The sequence below is a fragment of the Perognathus longimembris genome, chromosome 2 (assembly GCF_023159225.1).
Source record: "Perognathus longimembris pacificus isolate PPM17 chromosome 2, ASM2315922v1, whole genome shotgun sequence".
Lineage (NCBI taxonomy): Eukaryota > Metazoa > Chordata > Mammalia > Rodentia > Heteromyidae > Perognathus > Perognathus longimembris.
This window is the reverse complement of record NC_063162.1, coordinates 153,653,646-153,670,693: the sequence shown is the minus strand read 5'-3', so window position 1 is coordinate 153,670,693 and position 17,048 is coordinate 153,653,646. Positions and strand designations below refer to the sequence as shown.

Sequence of the window (17,048 nt, the reverse complement as noted above, 5' to 3'; positions counted from 1 at the left end):
GTATCCTTAGTATGTACAAGGTCCTATGGGTTCAACACAAGTAAATCAAAATACAAGAAAAAACACTTCCCAGACCCCTTCACTAGGGTTCTGTCCTGTCTTCACCATGGTTGCCTGAGAGCAAAATCAAGTTAATTAGTACCCTATATGGTCAAGAGAGAAGATGCATTAATTTATCTTAAGATTCTAACATGCAAGTTCCAGTACTCTTCAAAAGGGAAAGGGTAAAAAGTGTGGTCATCTTACTGTGCTTAAACACAGAAGTTAGCAACAAGACACAAGTTAAATACCAAGGGGTCCCCCACTTGCCCTCACCACACACTGAAATACCTTACACCAAGCAGATGCCGTTTAACTTACCAAAAAAGTCGAATGAAAATGGGTCCCTTCCACCAAAAAATTCCCTGAAGACATCATCTGGGTTCCGGAATGTAAAGCCAAACTCAAATGGGCTGTCAAAATGACTTCCACCTACAGAAACACAGCACAGCTTTTAGTTGATAAATTCAATGTTTTTAGACACGTGACTTGTTTATAGAACGTTATATACACTTTGTGATCTAAAGAGAGAGAATTCTCTCAACCACCAGCCATTTCCTGGAATGCAAACCAGGCCCTATAGTGCTTGGAACTCTGTGTGCCCAGAGCCGACCACGCAGCACCACTCCTGCTGTGAGGTTACTCAACATCTAGCACACTCCTTCCTCATCTGTCATCACCACGCCGGTGCCTGTTATGAAGGTTAGCGCAGACCACCTTTCCCCAGGCACCAACTTGACCGCACACATTCCTAACAGAACCCTAGGCACCGGGGATGAGCTCCCTACGCCGGGAGGAGTCTGGGCTGCAAACCCTGTGGACAGATTCCTTAATACAGGTGAACTGTGTGCCCAACATGGCAGTACAGTAAGGGTCAAAGTTACCTCACACCTACAGAAGTACACCAACATACACTTTCTACTCTAAAAGTGTTTGTGGGTTTGTTTTTTTTTCCATTTGATTTATATTTTAAGACGTTGACTTTACACATAGGCCAGCCTGGCTTTGAAATTCTGCCTCTACCATCTGAGTATCAGGATTAAACATGTTTAACACATTTGTGTGCTGCCAATTTTTCCTTCCTATCCAATTCAGCCTACTGTTAATGGAATGCATCAGTTATTTTATCATCTTCCAACATCAGACCCAGTCTCAGTAATATTATCATTCAGATGACTAAACATTTTGTCCCCAAAGAGAAAACTCATTTACGTACCTCCTCCGCCACCATTTAATCCTTCTTTGCCATATTTGTCATAGATGTCCCGTTTTTTAGCTTTAAATTTGAGGGGGAAAAAAACCATTAGGGGTCAATTCCTTTCAAATTCTCTACAGTCAATCAGTATTTCACACATTTCAGCTTTTCAAATTTTAAGAAGGTAGGCTCCTCAAGCAGAAAAGGGGAAGCTGCAGATCCCTCACTCCAGAAAGACATTTTGATAACTTAAGTACCATGAAATTTTAGGACAAACTTACTCCATTGGACAATTTATCTCACTCTAGTACCAGGTTCAATGCATACACTGAAATCACAGGCCAAGGTAGAAAACCATTCCCCCATCACGGCAGTGAAAGGAAGGCCCGTGCCTCCCTGGGTGAGGTGAAAGCAGACGTGCCTACAGAGCAGCGCACCCGGGGGGGGGGGTGGGGGGGGTGCCGTGCTGACCCTTGACAGCTGACCCTGCCTCCACACCCCCGGACGACGACAGCCACAGCGTGGCTGTGCGGGACACATGCCGCTGATGATACGACAGTGACTCCTCAGAAACATGACATCCCAAAGGATGACAAACACGCACAGAACCCTCACAAAAATAGAACCTGCCAGGTACCCATGGCTCACCTGTTTAGCTATTCATGAAGCTCTATCCGAGGGATCACACATGTGCGTGCACAAACACACGCATGCACGCACGCACATACACAGATTTCAGTAACGATATTTTATTTTTCATAAGTTAGTGAGTTACATGTAAATAAGATAAGCAAGGAACCCTCTGAGATTGGGAAGACATTCAATAATGTAAAGGGATCGTATGCTAGTAACTGTGATGACTATGTGAGGTTTACACTTGGGGTTCTTCTAAAAACAGTCTTATAAAAATAGTGACCTGGAGGCTGGGAATGTGGCCTAGTGGTAGAGTGCTCACCTGGTATACATGAAGCCCTGGGTTCGATTCCTCAGTACCACATATATAGAAAAGGCCAGAAATGGTGCTGTGGCTCAAGTGGTACAGTGCTAGTAGCCTTGAGCAAAAAGAAGCCAGGGACAGTACTCAGGCCCTGAGTTCAAGCCCCAGGAATGGCCAAAATAAATAAATAGTGACCAGGGCCCAGAGTTTGGCCTAGTGATAAGAGTGCTTGCCTAGCATGCATGAAGCCCTGGGTTCGATTCCTCAGTACCACAGACACAGAAAAGGCCAGAAGTGGTGCTGTGGCTCAAGTGGTAGAGTGCTAGCCTTGAGCATAAAGAGCTCTCAAGGACAGTGCCCAGGCCTTGAGTTCAAGCCCCAGGACTGACCAAAAACAAAACAAAATAAAACAAAAAAAAGTGACCTACTCATTTCCTACCTGACCATATGGAAATATGCTTGGAAGCAAGTTCGCACTTCCTGTGGTCAATGAATCAGTACTTAATCCTTTACAGCCTCTGCCTGACTCACTCACTCTGGGCCACCCAGCACCTAAGGTATCAGGAGTACTTTTCCAGGCTCTAGCACTGGCCCTGCCCCCACCCATACTAGGTCTTATATTCATCATGAAATCCCTGGCTGTACCTAGCCAACAGATGAACCTTTACCTACTTACAAAGCCAACCAAGCCAATAGACCTGACTTTCAATGACATACAGTGCCTATTCTGTAGACCTGGGATGGATGGGAAAATATGCAGATGTTTGAAGTCTCAATCTTGCCCATTAATGGACCTGTGCCACGAAGACAAAGGAGATGACAGGTCAGAATGACCCGGGGCCATTACAGCACTGGCACCAACAGGAGCAGCCACCACCACACAGTGAACCCAAATGGCCCCTTCCTCAGCCCTTCACCAGCCCTGCAGAGGGCACTGGTGTCTCCACCCTTTCTGATTTACCACTCAGCCCATCAGGCTTTCGGACACAAAAGGCTCAGCACCACTTACCATCTGACAACACCTCATACGCCTCAGCTACCTGTTTGAATTTTCTCTCTGCTTCTTCTTTATTCTCAGGGTTTTTATCTGGATGCCACTTTAATGCCAGTTTCCGGTATCTTGAGAAAAAAATGAAGAGTACTGATCATGTTCAAAGTCTAGAAATCAACTGGGCTTTCACACACACACACACACACACACACACGTGGAAGTATAGCTGTGGCTTGAGCATTGAGCACATAAAGCTATGAGGCAGTGTGTTCAGCCTCTGAGTTAAAGCCCCCAAACCAGCACACAGAAAAGGAAACGGGGGGGGGGGGGGGGGGGAAGGGGATCAAGATCTAAGGATCATGGTTTGAAGCCAGTCCAGGCAGGAAAGTAAATGAAACCCTTATCCCCAATAAAGAAAAAACAAAAACAAAAACAAAAACAGAAGTAGAACTGTGGCTCAGGTGGTAGGGCACTAACCTCCTAGCCTTGGGTAAAATGAAACTCAGGGAAAGCACCCAGGCTCAAAGTTAAAGCTCCAGGACTGGCATCACCAAAACAAAACAAAGGCGTCCGATCTGCCAACTAATGAAATTAATACAGCTTTAGCTGTGAAGCCTCCCTTAAAAATGAAATAAGCAGGCCAGGCACCAGTGGCTCACACCTGTAACATTAGGTACTCAAGAGGCTGAAATCTGGGGGAGGGTCACGGTTCAAAGCCAGCCCAGGCAGGAAAGTCCCTAAGACTCTAATCTCCAATTAACCAGCCCAAAACCAGAAGCAGAGCTGTGACTCAACAAATAAATAATATCTTAATACAGATACACCAGATGACTTCCAAAATTAGGAAGCTATGAAAACTACTTGGGGATTCAAGTGTCTACCACACAGACTGGTACTGACTAGGATAAGTACAAAAGGACCTACAGAAAAGAATCTGGATCCAACATGACCGTCCATGGCTTTAAATGCTCTCCTCACTTCCTAAGCAACCCTCTGCTCAGATCAGTGTGGCCAAAACCAGTTGGCGCCACCACAGACCAGAATCCCTCTGTTCTGCATTCACTATCTAAAAAGTAGGGCTGAGAGATCTACTCAGAGGTGGAGCTCTGCCACCAGGAAGGAAGGAACAGGTCTTATCCACGTCGTTTTTATTCAAGAAACTAATATTCTCCAAGTAAGAGACAAAGAAAGGAAAGGAAAAACAAAAGAGAGAAAAAGAAAAAGAGGTGGAGGTGTGGCTCGGGTGATAGGGTACCTGCCAGTGAGTATAAAGCATCAGGGAGCAAGTGCAAATCCTGGTCTTGGATAAAAAAGAGAGTCCTAGCCAGGCACCAGTGGCATCTGTAACCACAGCTACTTAGGAGGCTGAGATCTAGAGGCTCAAAGTTTGAGAACAGCCCTAGAGGGCAAGATTTCATCTCCCATTAACCAGACAGCTTAGCAACAGCTAAGCAAGAAAGAGCAAGGCCTGAATTCAAGTCCCAATAAAAGAAGAAACTGAAAAAAAAAATTTTTTTTTTAAAAGCACACCTGTAATCCTAGCTACTGTGAAAAAGGTGGTTTTTTTTTTCTGTCAAATTAGCTTGCTTCCTTTCTGTTTACCTTGAAAGAATTGCTTTTTGAAAAGTTCCTACTTTGGTCAGGTGGCTTGGCCCTTGTTAATTTACGTTTTATTTACAACCTTTTTTCCAGCTGCACTTTAGGGAATCCTATTAGAAGCTCCTTGAATTTGTTACATGTCTGTAAAATAAGCCACATCCTTTTAAGGATTGTAAACCTGAGTTGGCCAGTGGGAGCAGAGGGGCAGGCAGGGCCTGATAAAAGGGGGAGCAGCCTGCCTGCTCTCTGCGCTTGTTTGCCCCACTTTTGGCTGATGGCACATCCTTCTGCAGAAGTAAATCCGGCCTTGCAAGTCCCTTTAGAGTTGGTGTCCTTGTGTAACATTCCAACATCCCGAGCTTTTTCTAGACAATCCTTAGGCTTGAACTCAGAGCCTAGGCATTGTCCCTGAGCTCAAGGCTAGCACTCTACCATTTGAACCACAATGCCACTTCTGGCTATTTCTGTTTATGTGGTACTGAGGAATCAAACCCAATAGACAGAGCTGTGGTTTAAGTGGTAGAGTGCCACCCTTGCATGTAAAAAGAAGCTAAGGGCCTAGAGTTCAAGTCCTGGTATCAGCATACACATACACACACACACAATAGTACTCCAGACCTATTGCTGTTATGTAAATTAATTGAGTAGACCAGGACTGCCATCTCTCCAGAGCCATCTGTGCTCCAGGACTTTGTCCTGATCACAAGGGTAATGTGTGCAGCACAGTGAACAGCTCTGATCTAAATGTCAGAATGGATCTTACCATGTCAACTGTGTCAACAGTGGAGTTCCAACTCCAGGATTGCCCTGCTCCCCCATCCCCCCCCCGGGGGGGGTGGATAAACTTGCCAAGCAATGTTGGCAAATCCTAGCTACTCAAGAAGCTGAAATCTGAGGGTCACAGTGTGAAACAGGCAGGAAAGTCCATGAGACCTTCCTAGAGACTACAAAAGGAAGCTGGAAGTGGAGCTTATGGCCCAAATGGAAGAGCCCTAGCCTTGAGCAAAAAAGCTCAGAGACAACATCCAGGTACAGAGTTCGAGCCCCAGTACTGGCACAATAGGAGAAAAGAGAAGTCAATTTAGGGCTAAGGGTATACCTCAATGGTAACATGTGAGGTCTGTCTTAGATTTCTATGACTGCAAAAGAAGAAAGAAGAGGGGAAAAGCCATTTGAATAGATAACAGAAATTTTATATTACTCAATTACCAATGGGTAATTGTACAGATGTATCCAGAAAAAAAAATACTTACGCCTTTTTGATGTCCTCGGCTGAGGCCTGCCTCTGCACGCCTAGGACTTCATAGTAATCCACCATGTTTTAACAGATTGTTGGAGCAAGTCCTGCAATTTAAAAGTCTGTGGTCAGGTTGGGTAGGTCATGAGTGAGAACTAGGCAGGAAAAGGGGGCTTCAGCACCTACTAGCACAGCCAGAACTCCTGCTCACTACCAATCGGTCAGTCAGGGCCTTGTCTAGGAAGGAGCTGAATCTACTACAACTCATACCTAAAAGCCTTTCTCTACTGAAAGGGAGACCTCTGAAATACAGCCTAAACAATAACCTAAAGAGAGCCCACAACCTTGCTGAGTCTGTTTTCCTTGACCAGCAGCCTCGGGGGAGCTTCAGTTATCTCCCTCCTTCACTATGTTGCTGTGCCAGGCTTTAAGCAAGACTGGAGCTCCCAGAACAACAGTCACCGTCCTGCTACATTCCCCTCCAGCTCTGCTGCTCTTATGGGGCCCAGCAGCAGCTCTTGCATGTTCCACAGACTGAATGGTACAAGACCTTAGACTATGTTGGGAGCGCCTAACTTCACAGCCCAGCTTCCAAATCCTATGCACCACCTACCAAAGGACGGTGCCTGTGGAGGAGGAAAGGCACGCACAGATCAATCACATGGAGCGAGCTCCCACCCCCTCCCTCACAGGGAGAATGAGGAAAAGCCACTGCCCTTCTCAGACCCGCTCTCCAGGGGCCATCTACTTTTCTTCCACCTCCTGAGGCCAGCATGTGCCTTTTCTCTTCAGATGAACCGATTCGCATGAGTAATGGGAAAAGGGTGGATGTAAAAAGAATGGGAGGGGAAGAGGGGCAAAGCCTGCAAATCCCCAATTCACATCCTGACCTCCCCCCAAGATAACCAACTGGATCTCTCTCTCTCTTTAGGGCTACAACACAAGCCTGGCTCTTCCTCCACTGCTACAATTCCCACTGTCAATCCTTTATTCCATCTCCACAGGACACAGGACAACCACTTTGTCTGTTTGGAGTAGGAGATTTTTGTGAGGTGTGTGCCAGTCTAGGAAGGATCTGAATCCAGGGGCATTGGTCCTAAACCTAGTTAACCGAAACCCAAAGAAAGGGTTCTCCACCAGAAGATATTAGGGAAAGGGCAAAAGACAAAAAGGAAAGGGCAGAAGGCAGAAGAAGGCTAAAGATGAACTTAAGAGGAAAGGAGGTATATAATATGGAGGTCAGATCTGGCCAGTGAAAAGGGGCAGAAACTGACTCCATCTCCACTATCTCCCCTGCCTCTCTGCTCAGAGGCCCTGGAAGATTCCCTCTCCCTATAAACAACAGTGCCCCACCAACTTGAATCCCTGTGCCAATTCTTGATGGGCGTGCCTGGGTTCGTACAGGAAAGTAAGGGAAGCCCCATCCCCAGGTAATGAGAGTTCCTGAACCCCAAGAGACAGGGGTGGCACATGGCCTATAGGTGACTGAACCTGTCTGTCAAGTGCTTGGAACTGGGAGCTTCCTGTGACCCTGCCCCCTGACCTGAGGCTATTTAGGGGCAGGCCAGCTCAGGCGCCATGACGCCATGCCACATGTTCGAGTCTTGTGTCTCTCGTCCCCATGGCGTCCCAGTTCAGCTCTCCATTGGAGCTGAATTGGTTTGATGGTACTTGGAAATCCTCCGGAAGTAACTCCCTGTGCCACTGTCCTGTTTTGTGTTATGTTTTTCTGAAATCTGGAACCGGTCCATCCAGAACTTCCCCAATAAACTCATCTTTTTACTTGAGACTGGGACTCTTGGAGGGATGGGGGATTCCCACACACATGCCATTACAGAAGGAAGGGAGAGCCTGTATCAACAGCATTCTAGGAATAAGTACTTTACATGGATTAAAGAATAACTCCTGGGCTGGGGATATGGCCTAGTGGTAGAGCGCTTGCCTCGTATACATGAGACCCTGGGTTCGATTCCCCAGCACCACAAGTACAGCAAATGGCCAGAAGTGGTGCTGTGGCACAAGTGGCAGAGTGCTAGCCTTGAGCAAAAGGAAGCCAGGGACAGTGCTCAGGCCCTGAGTTCAAGGCCCAGGACTGGCCAAAAATAAAAATTAAAAAAAAAAAAAGAATAACTCCTGAGTAACGTAGCCTCAAAAAAATAAAAAAAATCAGCCAGACTCTGGTGGCTCACACCTATAATCTAGAATCATGGTTAAAAGGCAGCCTGGGAAGGAAGTCAGTGAGACTCATGTCCAATCAACCACCGAAAAGCCAGATGAGGAACTGTGACTCAAGTGGTAGAGAACTAGCCTTGAGCAAAAGTGCTCAGGCCCTGAATTCAAGCCTCAAATCAAAAAGGCATCCCCGAGCTGGGAATGTGGCTTAGTGGTAGAGTGCTTGTGCCTAGCACGCACAAAGCCCTGGGTTCGATTCCTCAGTACCACATAAACAAAAAGGCCAGACGTGGGGCTGTGGCTCAAGTGGTAGGGCAGGGACAAGTCCCTAGGCCCTGAGTTCAAGCCCCAGAACTGGCCAAAAAAAAGCACCCCACCCCATCCATCCCCAATCTAAAGCAAAATTTTCAAGGGCTGGCTGGGAGTGCAACTCAATGGCAGAGTATATACCTAGCACCAAAAGACAAAGACAACGAAAGGTAGTGCCAGTTGCCAGCTGCTAAGGACTGGGGTCTTTGCTACTTAATGGTTATCAAAAGGTTTCATTTAGAAAAGATTAAAATATGCTGGATAGCGGTCAAGTGGCAATGGATGCACAACCATGAGAATGGATTCAATGCCAAATAACTGCACTCAGAGCTAATGAAAGTGGTACATTTTACCTTGTATACATGTCACCAAATTTTTAACAGTAAGAAGTATGTGGCACTGAGGGGATGAAACCCAGCACTCTATCTGCAGCCCCAAAACTTAATATTTTGGTAGTTGTGGGTTTGAACTAGAGAGGCACTTCTACTGAATGAACCTCACCGCAACCTCCAAGAACTGCGAACCATTCACAGGAAAGATTAAGGAAAAACTTTAATCTATTACGGAATTATAACCCCTTTGCATAACTTAACAATAATAAACAATCAAGAAAGTTGCACATAGCGAATGAGCATACATACAACTAATGAAGGCTCCCTCCCTGGTAGTTAAAATGACACAGTACATCAGGATTCAAAGCACACCAGTCAGACCAGTCAGAACAGGAACCAATGTCAGTCAGGCTCTACAGAGGCAGCAAACAATTCCCACACAACCCAAAAACACAGCTTGTATCTTCCAGGAACCAAAAACCTGACCACATCATCTATAACACAATCAAAGTATCCAAACAACCACGGGAAAGGGCTGGGCATTGCGTGCAAATCTCAGTGCTCATCCTCATCTCTCCAAAACATAGGACAGCAGCCCTTCAGATCTACTTCAAAAGGCTCAGAGTGCAAGACAGTAGTCAAAAGGGTTCTGAGAAGGCATTTTAGGAGCAATAACAAACGAACTACACCATTCAGCTGAGATGACAAACTCTCACAGAACAAAGGTAGAAAGCTCAGAATGATATTCTACTCTAAACATCTGAATTACCATCTACAAGAGACCAGCCACCAGACACCTTTGCTTTCTACTCAGAGCATGTCTGTTTTGTACTTGTATTCATAAGGCGTGTGTCTACAAGTAATGGTGGTAGCGGGGCAGAAAGATGATGCAGCAAGGCAGTGAGCCAGGAATAAGGAACCAGAGGGCCAGGATGACTCAACTACCACGACCCCTGCAGAACTTCTACCAGGAGAATTCTCTAAGGCAGTGGACAACATCAACCGACATCCCTAGCACTTGGGCAACATGCGAAAGCTGGCATTCTGACTTACTGAATTAAATAAAGACTATCTCACAAAGAAAACCATACTGAATGAGAGACAAAACAGAGATTCAAACCCTGTGCCTCTAGACAAGTAAACTGTTTAACACTTCTCCCCAACTTCGCTTGTCCTCCACTGGCTCCTTGCCCTCCCTCTCACCATTGTAATCTAAGGTAACAGCAACTCCATTCCTCTCCTTCACTTGAGTAGCTCGGTGGCAAAGCGCTTGCTTACCAAGTCCAAGGTCCTGGGTATGATCCCCAATACCAAAAAAGAAAAAGCTTCGTTCTCACACCTCCCATTAATTAGATAAACTCCAGCCCCAAATGCAAAAATCCATCCTTTGTGCCCAGACACAAACAGAGGACTATGTAAATAGCCATGGGGGGTATCTAACAAGCATCCCAAAGCTTAACTTAGTCCCCCCTTTGCACCTTCCCCTAATAAATGCACAGACTGGGCTGACAACTCAGGTATCACTTGGGAACTTGCCTCATTCTGCCCAACCACCTGACCCAGCTCAGAGGTAAGCCAGTCCCACGGAGCCTATGATGCATGCTGAGAGCCATGGTCCCAAAGACCTGGCACCTACAACATACAGGGAAGGAAGGATCCTCACCAATCCCAGCAGACATCCCTACCAGGGGAAACCAGCTTAGGGTGGAGACCACTTAGCAGTGGATCTTTGGAAAACTTTGCTCTCTCAAGAAGTGATATAAGGGGCTGGGGATATGGCCTAGTGGCAAGAGTGCTCGCCTCATATACATGAAGCCCTGGGTTCGATTCCCCAGCACCACATATACAGAAAACGGCCAGAAGTAGCGCTGTGGCTCAAGTGGCAGAGTGCTGGCCTTGAGCAAAAAAGAAGCCAGGGACAGTGCTCAGGCCCTGAGTCCAAGCCCCAGGACTGGCAAACGAAAAAAGAAAAAAAGAAAAGAAAAAAGAAGTGAAGTAAATGTCTTCTCTTTGGGAAAGGGAACATTTCAATTTAGTCCAGAATCATCTCCAATACAGGAAGGAGATAGGAATGGAGAGGAGAGGGGAAGAAAATCACCCAGTAACTATAAGGTCTACCAAAGGGCTCCAAGCAGATGCGCCCCTGTCTAAAGTCCCCACCAGTGGAGCCCACTGCATAAAGCCCTCTGGTGGACCTTACAGTAACTACCTGCTACTTACAAAGGGAAAAAGAAAGTCTATCAACAATGGATGCTCTCATACAATAAGGGACAAGGAGAAGATGCAGTAGGGAGATATACTAAGAGCTGACTACACATCTCTAGTCAATAAAGCTGATCTGCAGGGGCACCGCTCCCGGGCCAACCACACCTCATTCTCCTAAACAAATAAGACTAACTGCTAATAACCTATCATAAAATACAGGTTGACAATGAAGTACAGCCTGTTTGCAATTCCCGGCAGCTTGACTACAGTAGTCTGTCATACATTAGAAGTTTGGTAATGAAGGTAAAGTGTTGCTTGGGAAATCTGTGGGGCTTACCGTTAGGACTTGATCCCAACTACTTAGCCTTCCCCATTCATATCAAAGACCCAGAATAAAAAGATTGAGAGGGCTGGGGATATGGCCTAGAGGCAAGAGCGCTTGCCTCATATACTTGAAGCTCTGGGTTCGATTCCCCAGCACCACATATACAGAAAATGGCCAGAAGTGGTGCTGTGACTCAAGTGGTAGAGTGCTAGCCTTGAGCAAAAAGAAGCCAGGGACAGTGCTCAGGCCCTGAGGCCAAGGCCAAGGCCAAGGCCAAGGCCCAGGACTGGCAAAAAAAAAGATTGAGAATCTTCAAGCACAGGACCCAAGAACCTGAAATCCAAGCTGGGAGCTGGTGACTCCCATGGGCAATCCAACCTACTAGGCTGAGAGCTGAGATATTATCTCTATGAACCCAGCCCAGGACTGGGAAATTCAAAAGGTTCTGTGTGTGTGAGTGTGTATGAGTGTGAGTTTGTGTGACAGTCATGGGGCTTCAGTTCAGGACCTAGGCACTGTCCCTGAGCTTTTATCAAGGCTAGTGCTGACTCTTGAAATACAGATCCACTTACAGTTTTGTGGGTTGTTTGGTTTTTTTTCGGGGGGGGGGGGCTTAAATGAAGATAAAGAGTCTCTTGGATTTGTCTGCCCTAGATGACTTCAAACCTCAATCCTAGCCAGGCACCCGTGGCTCATGCCTGTAATCCTAGCTACTCAGGAAGCTGATATCTGAGGAAGCACTTCCAAAGCCAGGGCAAGCAAGAATCTCCATAAACTCTTATCTCCAATAAACTACTAAAAAAAAAAAAAAAAGAGTGGAAATAGCTTTGTGGCTCAAATAGTACAGCACTCACCCTGGGCAAAAGAAGCTCAGGAACAAGTGCCCAGGCCCAGAGTTCAACCCCCAAGACACACAAAAAAAGAAAAAGAAAAAAAGCTCGACCTTCCTAAGTAACTAGATTACAGGCTTGAGCCACCTGCAGCCAGCCCAGCCAAGGGACTACCTCCAATTAACCACCAAAAAGAAAGAAAAACAGACAGCAGAGGAGCTGTGGCTTAAATGGTAGAGCACCAGCCTTGAGCAAAGAAGTTAAGGAATAGAGCCCAGGCCCTGAATTCAAACCCAAGTACTGGCATAAAAAAATAAAAGGCAGAGTACTGGTGGCTCATACCTGTAATCCTAGCTACTCAGGAGGCAGAGATCCGAGGACCCAGGTTTGAAGTCAGCCCGGCAGGAAAAATCTCGAAGTGGAGCCATACTAATCTTGAACACCAAAGCTCAGATAGCATCCAAGGCCAGGGATTCAAGCCCCAGGAAAATACAATAGGTAGGTGGGCGGGCAGATCCACAGACCGATCGGACCAGATGGATTTCTTTTTCTGCCAGCAAGTCTACATTACTAGGCCTCTACAGCTAACTCACACAGTTATCAGAATAACAATTTTAGGCTAACACTATTTAAAGGCCACTTTTTCCTCTTAAAATGGTAAGAAAAAAAGTCAAGTACTCTGGGTGCCAGAGGCTCACCCATGTAACCCTAGCTACTTAGGAAGCTGAGATATAAGGATCACAGCTCAAAGCCTAGAAGGGAAATCCATGAGATTCTTATCTCCAATTACCTACTCAAAAACCAAAGAGCTCTCTCTGGCTCTAAGTGGTGGAGTGCTGGCCTTGAGCAAAACAGAAGAGAGAGAGAGAGAGAGAGAGAGAGAGAGAGAGAGAGAGAGAGAGAGAGAGAGAGAGAGAGAGAGAGAGAGAGAGAGAGACAGCGAGAGCACACACCCAAGTTCCACTGTGGCAAACAGGAAGAATTTTATTCTTAAATTTTAACTGGCTAGAGCTGGGAACCTGTAATCCTAGCTACGCAGGAGGTTGAGATCTGAGGATAACTGTTCCAGGATGGCCCCAGCAAGAAAGTCATGAGGCTCTTATCTACAATTTACCACCAAAAAGCTGAAAGTAGAGCGGTAGCTCAAACGATAGAATGCTATAGCCTAGAGCTAAAAAGATCAGTTCAAGCCCCAGGATCCATGTAAGTATGAATGTACATACGTACATATGTGTACACATGTACATACACACACAGAGTTTCAACTGGCTGCATTATCAAAAAACAATTTCAAGGACTAGAGGTGTGACTCAAGTGCTGCATGAGCATTAAAAAAAAAAGAGAAAAAGCAAGAGTATAAGGCTTTTGCGCAAAAGAAGCTCAGGGACAGTTCAAGCCCCTAGACTGGCAAAAAAAAAAAAAAAAAAAAGTGTGAGGCTCTGAGTCCAGGCCCCTACTGCCAGCATAAAACAGCACTGCACACGTAAATGGACGTGCTAAATTGTCATTCCTTTGTACAACCACTTGAAGGCCTGGGGTGGGTTTTGGGGTTTTTTTTTTCGTCTGTGTGGGGCTTGAACTCTGAGCCTGGGCACTGTCCCTAAGCTCTTGAGCTCAAGGCTAGTGCTCTACCACTTGAGCCACAGCATCACTTCTGGTCTTCTGGTGGTTGATTAGAGATTAAGAGTCTCACAGACTTTCCTGGCTGGGCTGGCTTTGAACCCTGATCCTCAGATCTCAGCATCCTGAGTATCTAGGATTACCGACATGAGTCACCGGTGCCTGGCCACTTGAAATTTAAAATATAAAAACTCAGAGTTCAGGGCTGGGAATATGGCCTCATAGCAAGAGTGCTTGCCTTGTATACATGAAGCCCTGGGTTAGATTCCTCAGCACCACATATATAGAAAAGGCCAGAAGTGGCACTGTGGCTCAAATGACAGAATGCTAGCCTTGAGCAAAAGAGTAGCCAGGGTGCTCAGGCCCTGAGTCCAAGCCCCAGGACTGGCAAATAAAATAAAATAAGAAGAAAAGAAAAAGAAAAACACAGAGTTCAATAAAACAATTCCTCGGGGCTGGGGCTATGGCCTAGTGGCAAGAGAGCTTGCCTCGTATACATGAAGCCCTGGGTTCGATTCCCCAGCACCACATACACAGAGAAAATGGCCAGAAGCGGCGCTGTGGCTCAAGTGGCAGAGTGCTAGCCTTGAGCAAAAAGAAGCCAGGGACAGTGCTCAGGCCCTGAGTCCAAGGACCAGGACTGGCCAAAAAAAACAAAAACAAAAAAAAATCCTCATGAGACCTGCCATTCCTAGTCTACAGAGTCAAAGGTATCCTGGGGGGCCAGGAATGTAGCTCAGTAATAGAGCCTGACATGTGCGAGAAAAAATGGGAGTGCGGTGAAATTGTTCAATGTGCCTTGTGGGTAGTGTCACCAATAAAACCCCCTCATACTACTAAAGGAGGATATACTTAGGGAAGAACCCAAAGGCATAAATAACTCTCAACAGCTAAAATACTATTTTTATAAAAATGAGTTCCAGGGAATGGAAATGCTTTTTGTTATTGCTGGTGGGGTTTTTGGTTATATTCTTGGGGGCCACCACAGGGGACACAGAAATGAGTAAGGAAAAGTAAACGAATGCAGTGGTGGTATTCAATATACATTATGTAAAAAGTGAACTAGAAAACCTGTGGGCAGGGACAGGAGAATAAACTAGGGGAATGCAAAGGGGTAACGTCCAAGAAAAACTACATGACTCATGGAATTGTAACTCCTCTATGCAACTCCTTAATAACATATAAGAGAAAGGAGAGAGGGAGGTTGGACATCTAGCAAACCACCAAAAAAGACAAGTAGAAAATATTTCATCCACCAGCCACCAGTGGCTCACACCTCTAATCCCAACTATTCAGGTGGCTAAGAGCTGAAGATCAAGGTTCAAAGCCAGCCTGGGCAGGAAAGTCCCTTAGACTCTTACCTCCAATTAACCACCAGAAAACCAGAAGTGGCACTGTGGCTCAAGTGATAGAGCACTAGGCTTGACCTGAAGAGCTCAGGGACAGTCAGGCCCAGAGTTCATGCCCCACGATGGAGGGAGGGAGGGAGGGAAGGAGGGAAGGAGGGAAGGAGGGAAAGAAGGAAGGAAGTTCATCCAAACAGAATTGGGTGCTGGTGGGGCTCACCCCTGTAATCCGTAACTACTCAGGAGGCCAAGCTCTGAGGATCGTGGTTCAAAACCAGCCCAGGTAGAAAGTCCATGAGACTCATCTCCAATTAACCACCTAAAAACTAGATGTGAAGCTATGGCTCAAAGCGTTAGAGCACTAGTCTTGAGCAAAAAAGCTCAAGGCCCAGTGGCAAGAGTGCTTGCCTCTTATACATGAAGCCCTGGGTTCAATTCCCCAGTACTACATACACAGAAAGCAGCCAGAAGTGGAACTGTAGCTCAAGTGGCAGAGTGCTAGCCTTGAGCAAAAAGAAGCCAGGGACAGTGCTCAGGCCCTGAGTCCAAGGCCCAGGACTGGTAAAGAAAAAGAGACTACTATAGCAACTATAAGGTCAAGACATAATAAGCCTGTCTCCTGTTCCAGCAAGTTTGCCTGCTACATGTCAGTCCTCTGTGTTTTAGGACTGTTTATAAGACCCATACCTTCACATTAGATCCCTGAAGCACCAATCCATTTGTGATCATTAACAAGATCTCAGGTTAGTCACTGGTGTGTCATGCTTGTAATTCTAGCAACCCAGGAGGCTGAGATCTGAGGATCATAGTTTGAATCCAGCCAGCAGTGAGTCAAGTCTGTGATATTACCTCCTTTTTTTTGGCCAGTCCTGGAGCTTGCATTCTGGGCCTGGGTGTTGTCCCTAAGCTTTTTGCCCACTTCACTTCTGCAAGCAAGCGTTCTGGCTCCTTTCCCACCCTATCTATGAAGGACCAGCAGTGTCCTTTCTAAAGTCTGAGGGTTACAGGCCAAAGAACAGCTAGCTGGACACCAGGCTACAGACACCTGACACATTGAAGGAAAAAAAAAAAGGTCAAAGGCCAGGTACCAGTGGCTCACACCTGTAATCCTAGCTACTCAGGAGGCTGGGATCTGAGGATTGCGCTTCAAAGCCAGCCTGCACAGGAAAGTCTGTGAAACTCTTTATCTTCAGTAAACCAACAGAAAACCCAAGTGGCGCCATGGCTCAAAGTGGTAGGACGCTAGCCTGGAGCTCTTCTGAAGAGCTCAGGGACAGCACCCAGGCCCAGAGTTCAAGCCCCATGACTGACACACATACACCCCAAAAAAATCACAGGTCAATCTGAGTCCTAACTGTGTCAAGCAAAAATAAATAAATGTATCTCATGCCCTTTCACCCAAACACAACAGCTTTAATAAGGCTGACATGATGACTATTTCCTGTCATTTTCTGGCTGGGAAATCTGAAGCTAGTAATGAAATGTGTAGGTTTAATGCTGCAGAAGCAGGGCAAGGAGTCTTCATCAGACCAAGGTGCACCAGAGCTACCCAGAGTGATGCTGTCTTTGTCTCAGGGAAACAGATCACTAGCAGTGAGCAAGCAGGGTGAACCCCCACACTGGCAAAAAGGAAAAAAAAAAAGTCTCAATGTTTCCAATTCACTCTTTCAACACAGAATACCTAACAAGCAGAAGACACTAGTGGGCTGGGGATATAGCCTAGTGGCAAAGAGTGCCTGCCTTGGATACACGAGGCCCTAGGTTCGATTCCCCAGCACCACATATACAGAAAACGGCCAGAAGCGGCGCTGTGGCTCAAGTGGCGGAGTGCTAGCCTTGAGCGGGAGGAAGCCAGGGACGGTGCTCAGGCCCTGAGTCCAAGGCCCAGGACTGGCCAAAAAAAAGAAGACA

The 17,048-nt window shown here is 46.4% G+C and overlaps 1 protein-coding gene across 6 annotated transcripts in view; it reads right to left on the bottom strand.

Annotated features, from left to right (window-relative positions):
* Dnajb6 (DnaJ heat shock protein family (Hsp40) member B6) overlaps positions 1-17,048 on the bottom strand; it is a 74,006-nt gene that overhangs the window by 48,567 nt on the left and 8,391 nt on the right. For 5 of the 6 annotated variants that reach the window (XM_048340541.1, XM_048340542.1, XM_048340539.1 and 2 more), the window contains exons 2-5: positions 6,015-6,105; positions 3,181-3,290; positions 1,256-1,315; positions 361-471 (exon numbers count right to left, since the gene is read on the bottom strand). In XM_048340541.1, the coding sequence (XP_048196498.1) occupies positions 361-471; positions 1,256-1,315; positions 3,181-3,290; positions 6,015-6,079 (346 nt within the window). In that variant the 5' untranslated portion in view covers positions 6,080-6,105. Of the gene's footprint in view, positions 1-360; positions 472-1,255; positions 1,427-3,180; positions 3,291-6,014; positions 6,106-9,517; positions 9,523-17,048 lie in introns of all 6 variants that reach the window. The other variant, XM_048340543.1, reaches the window with a different exon arrangement.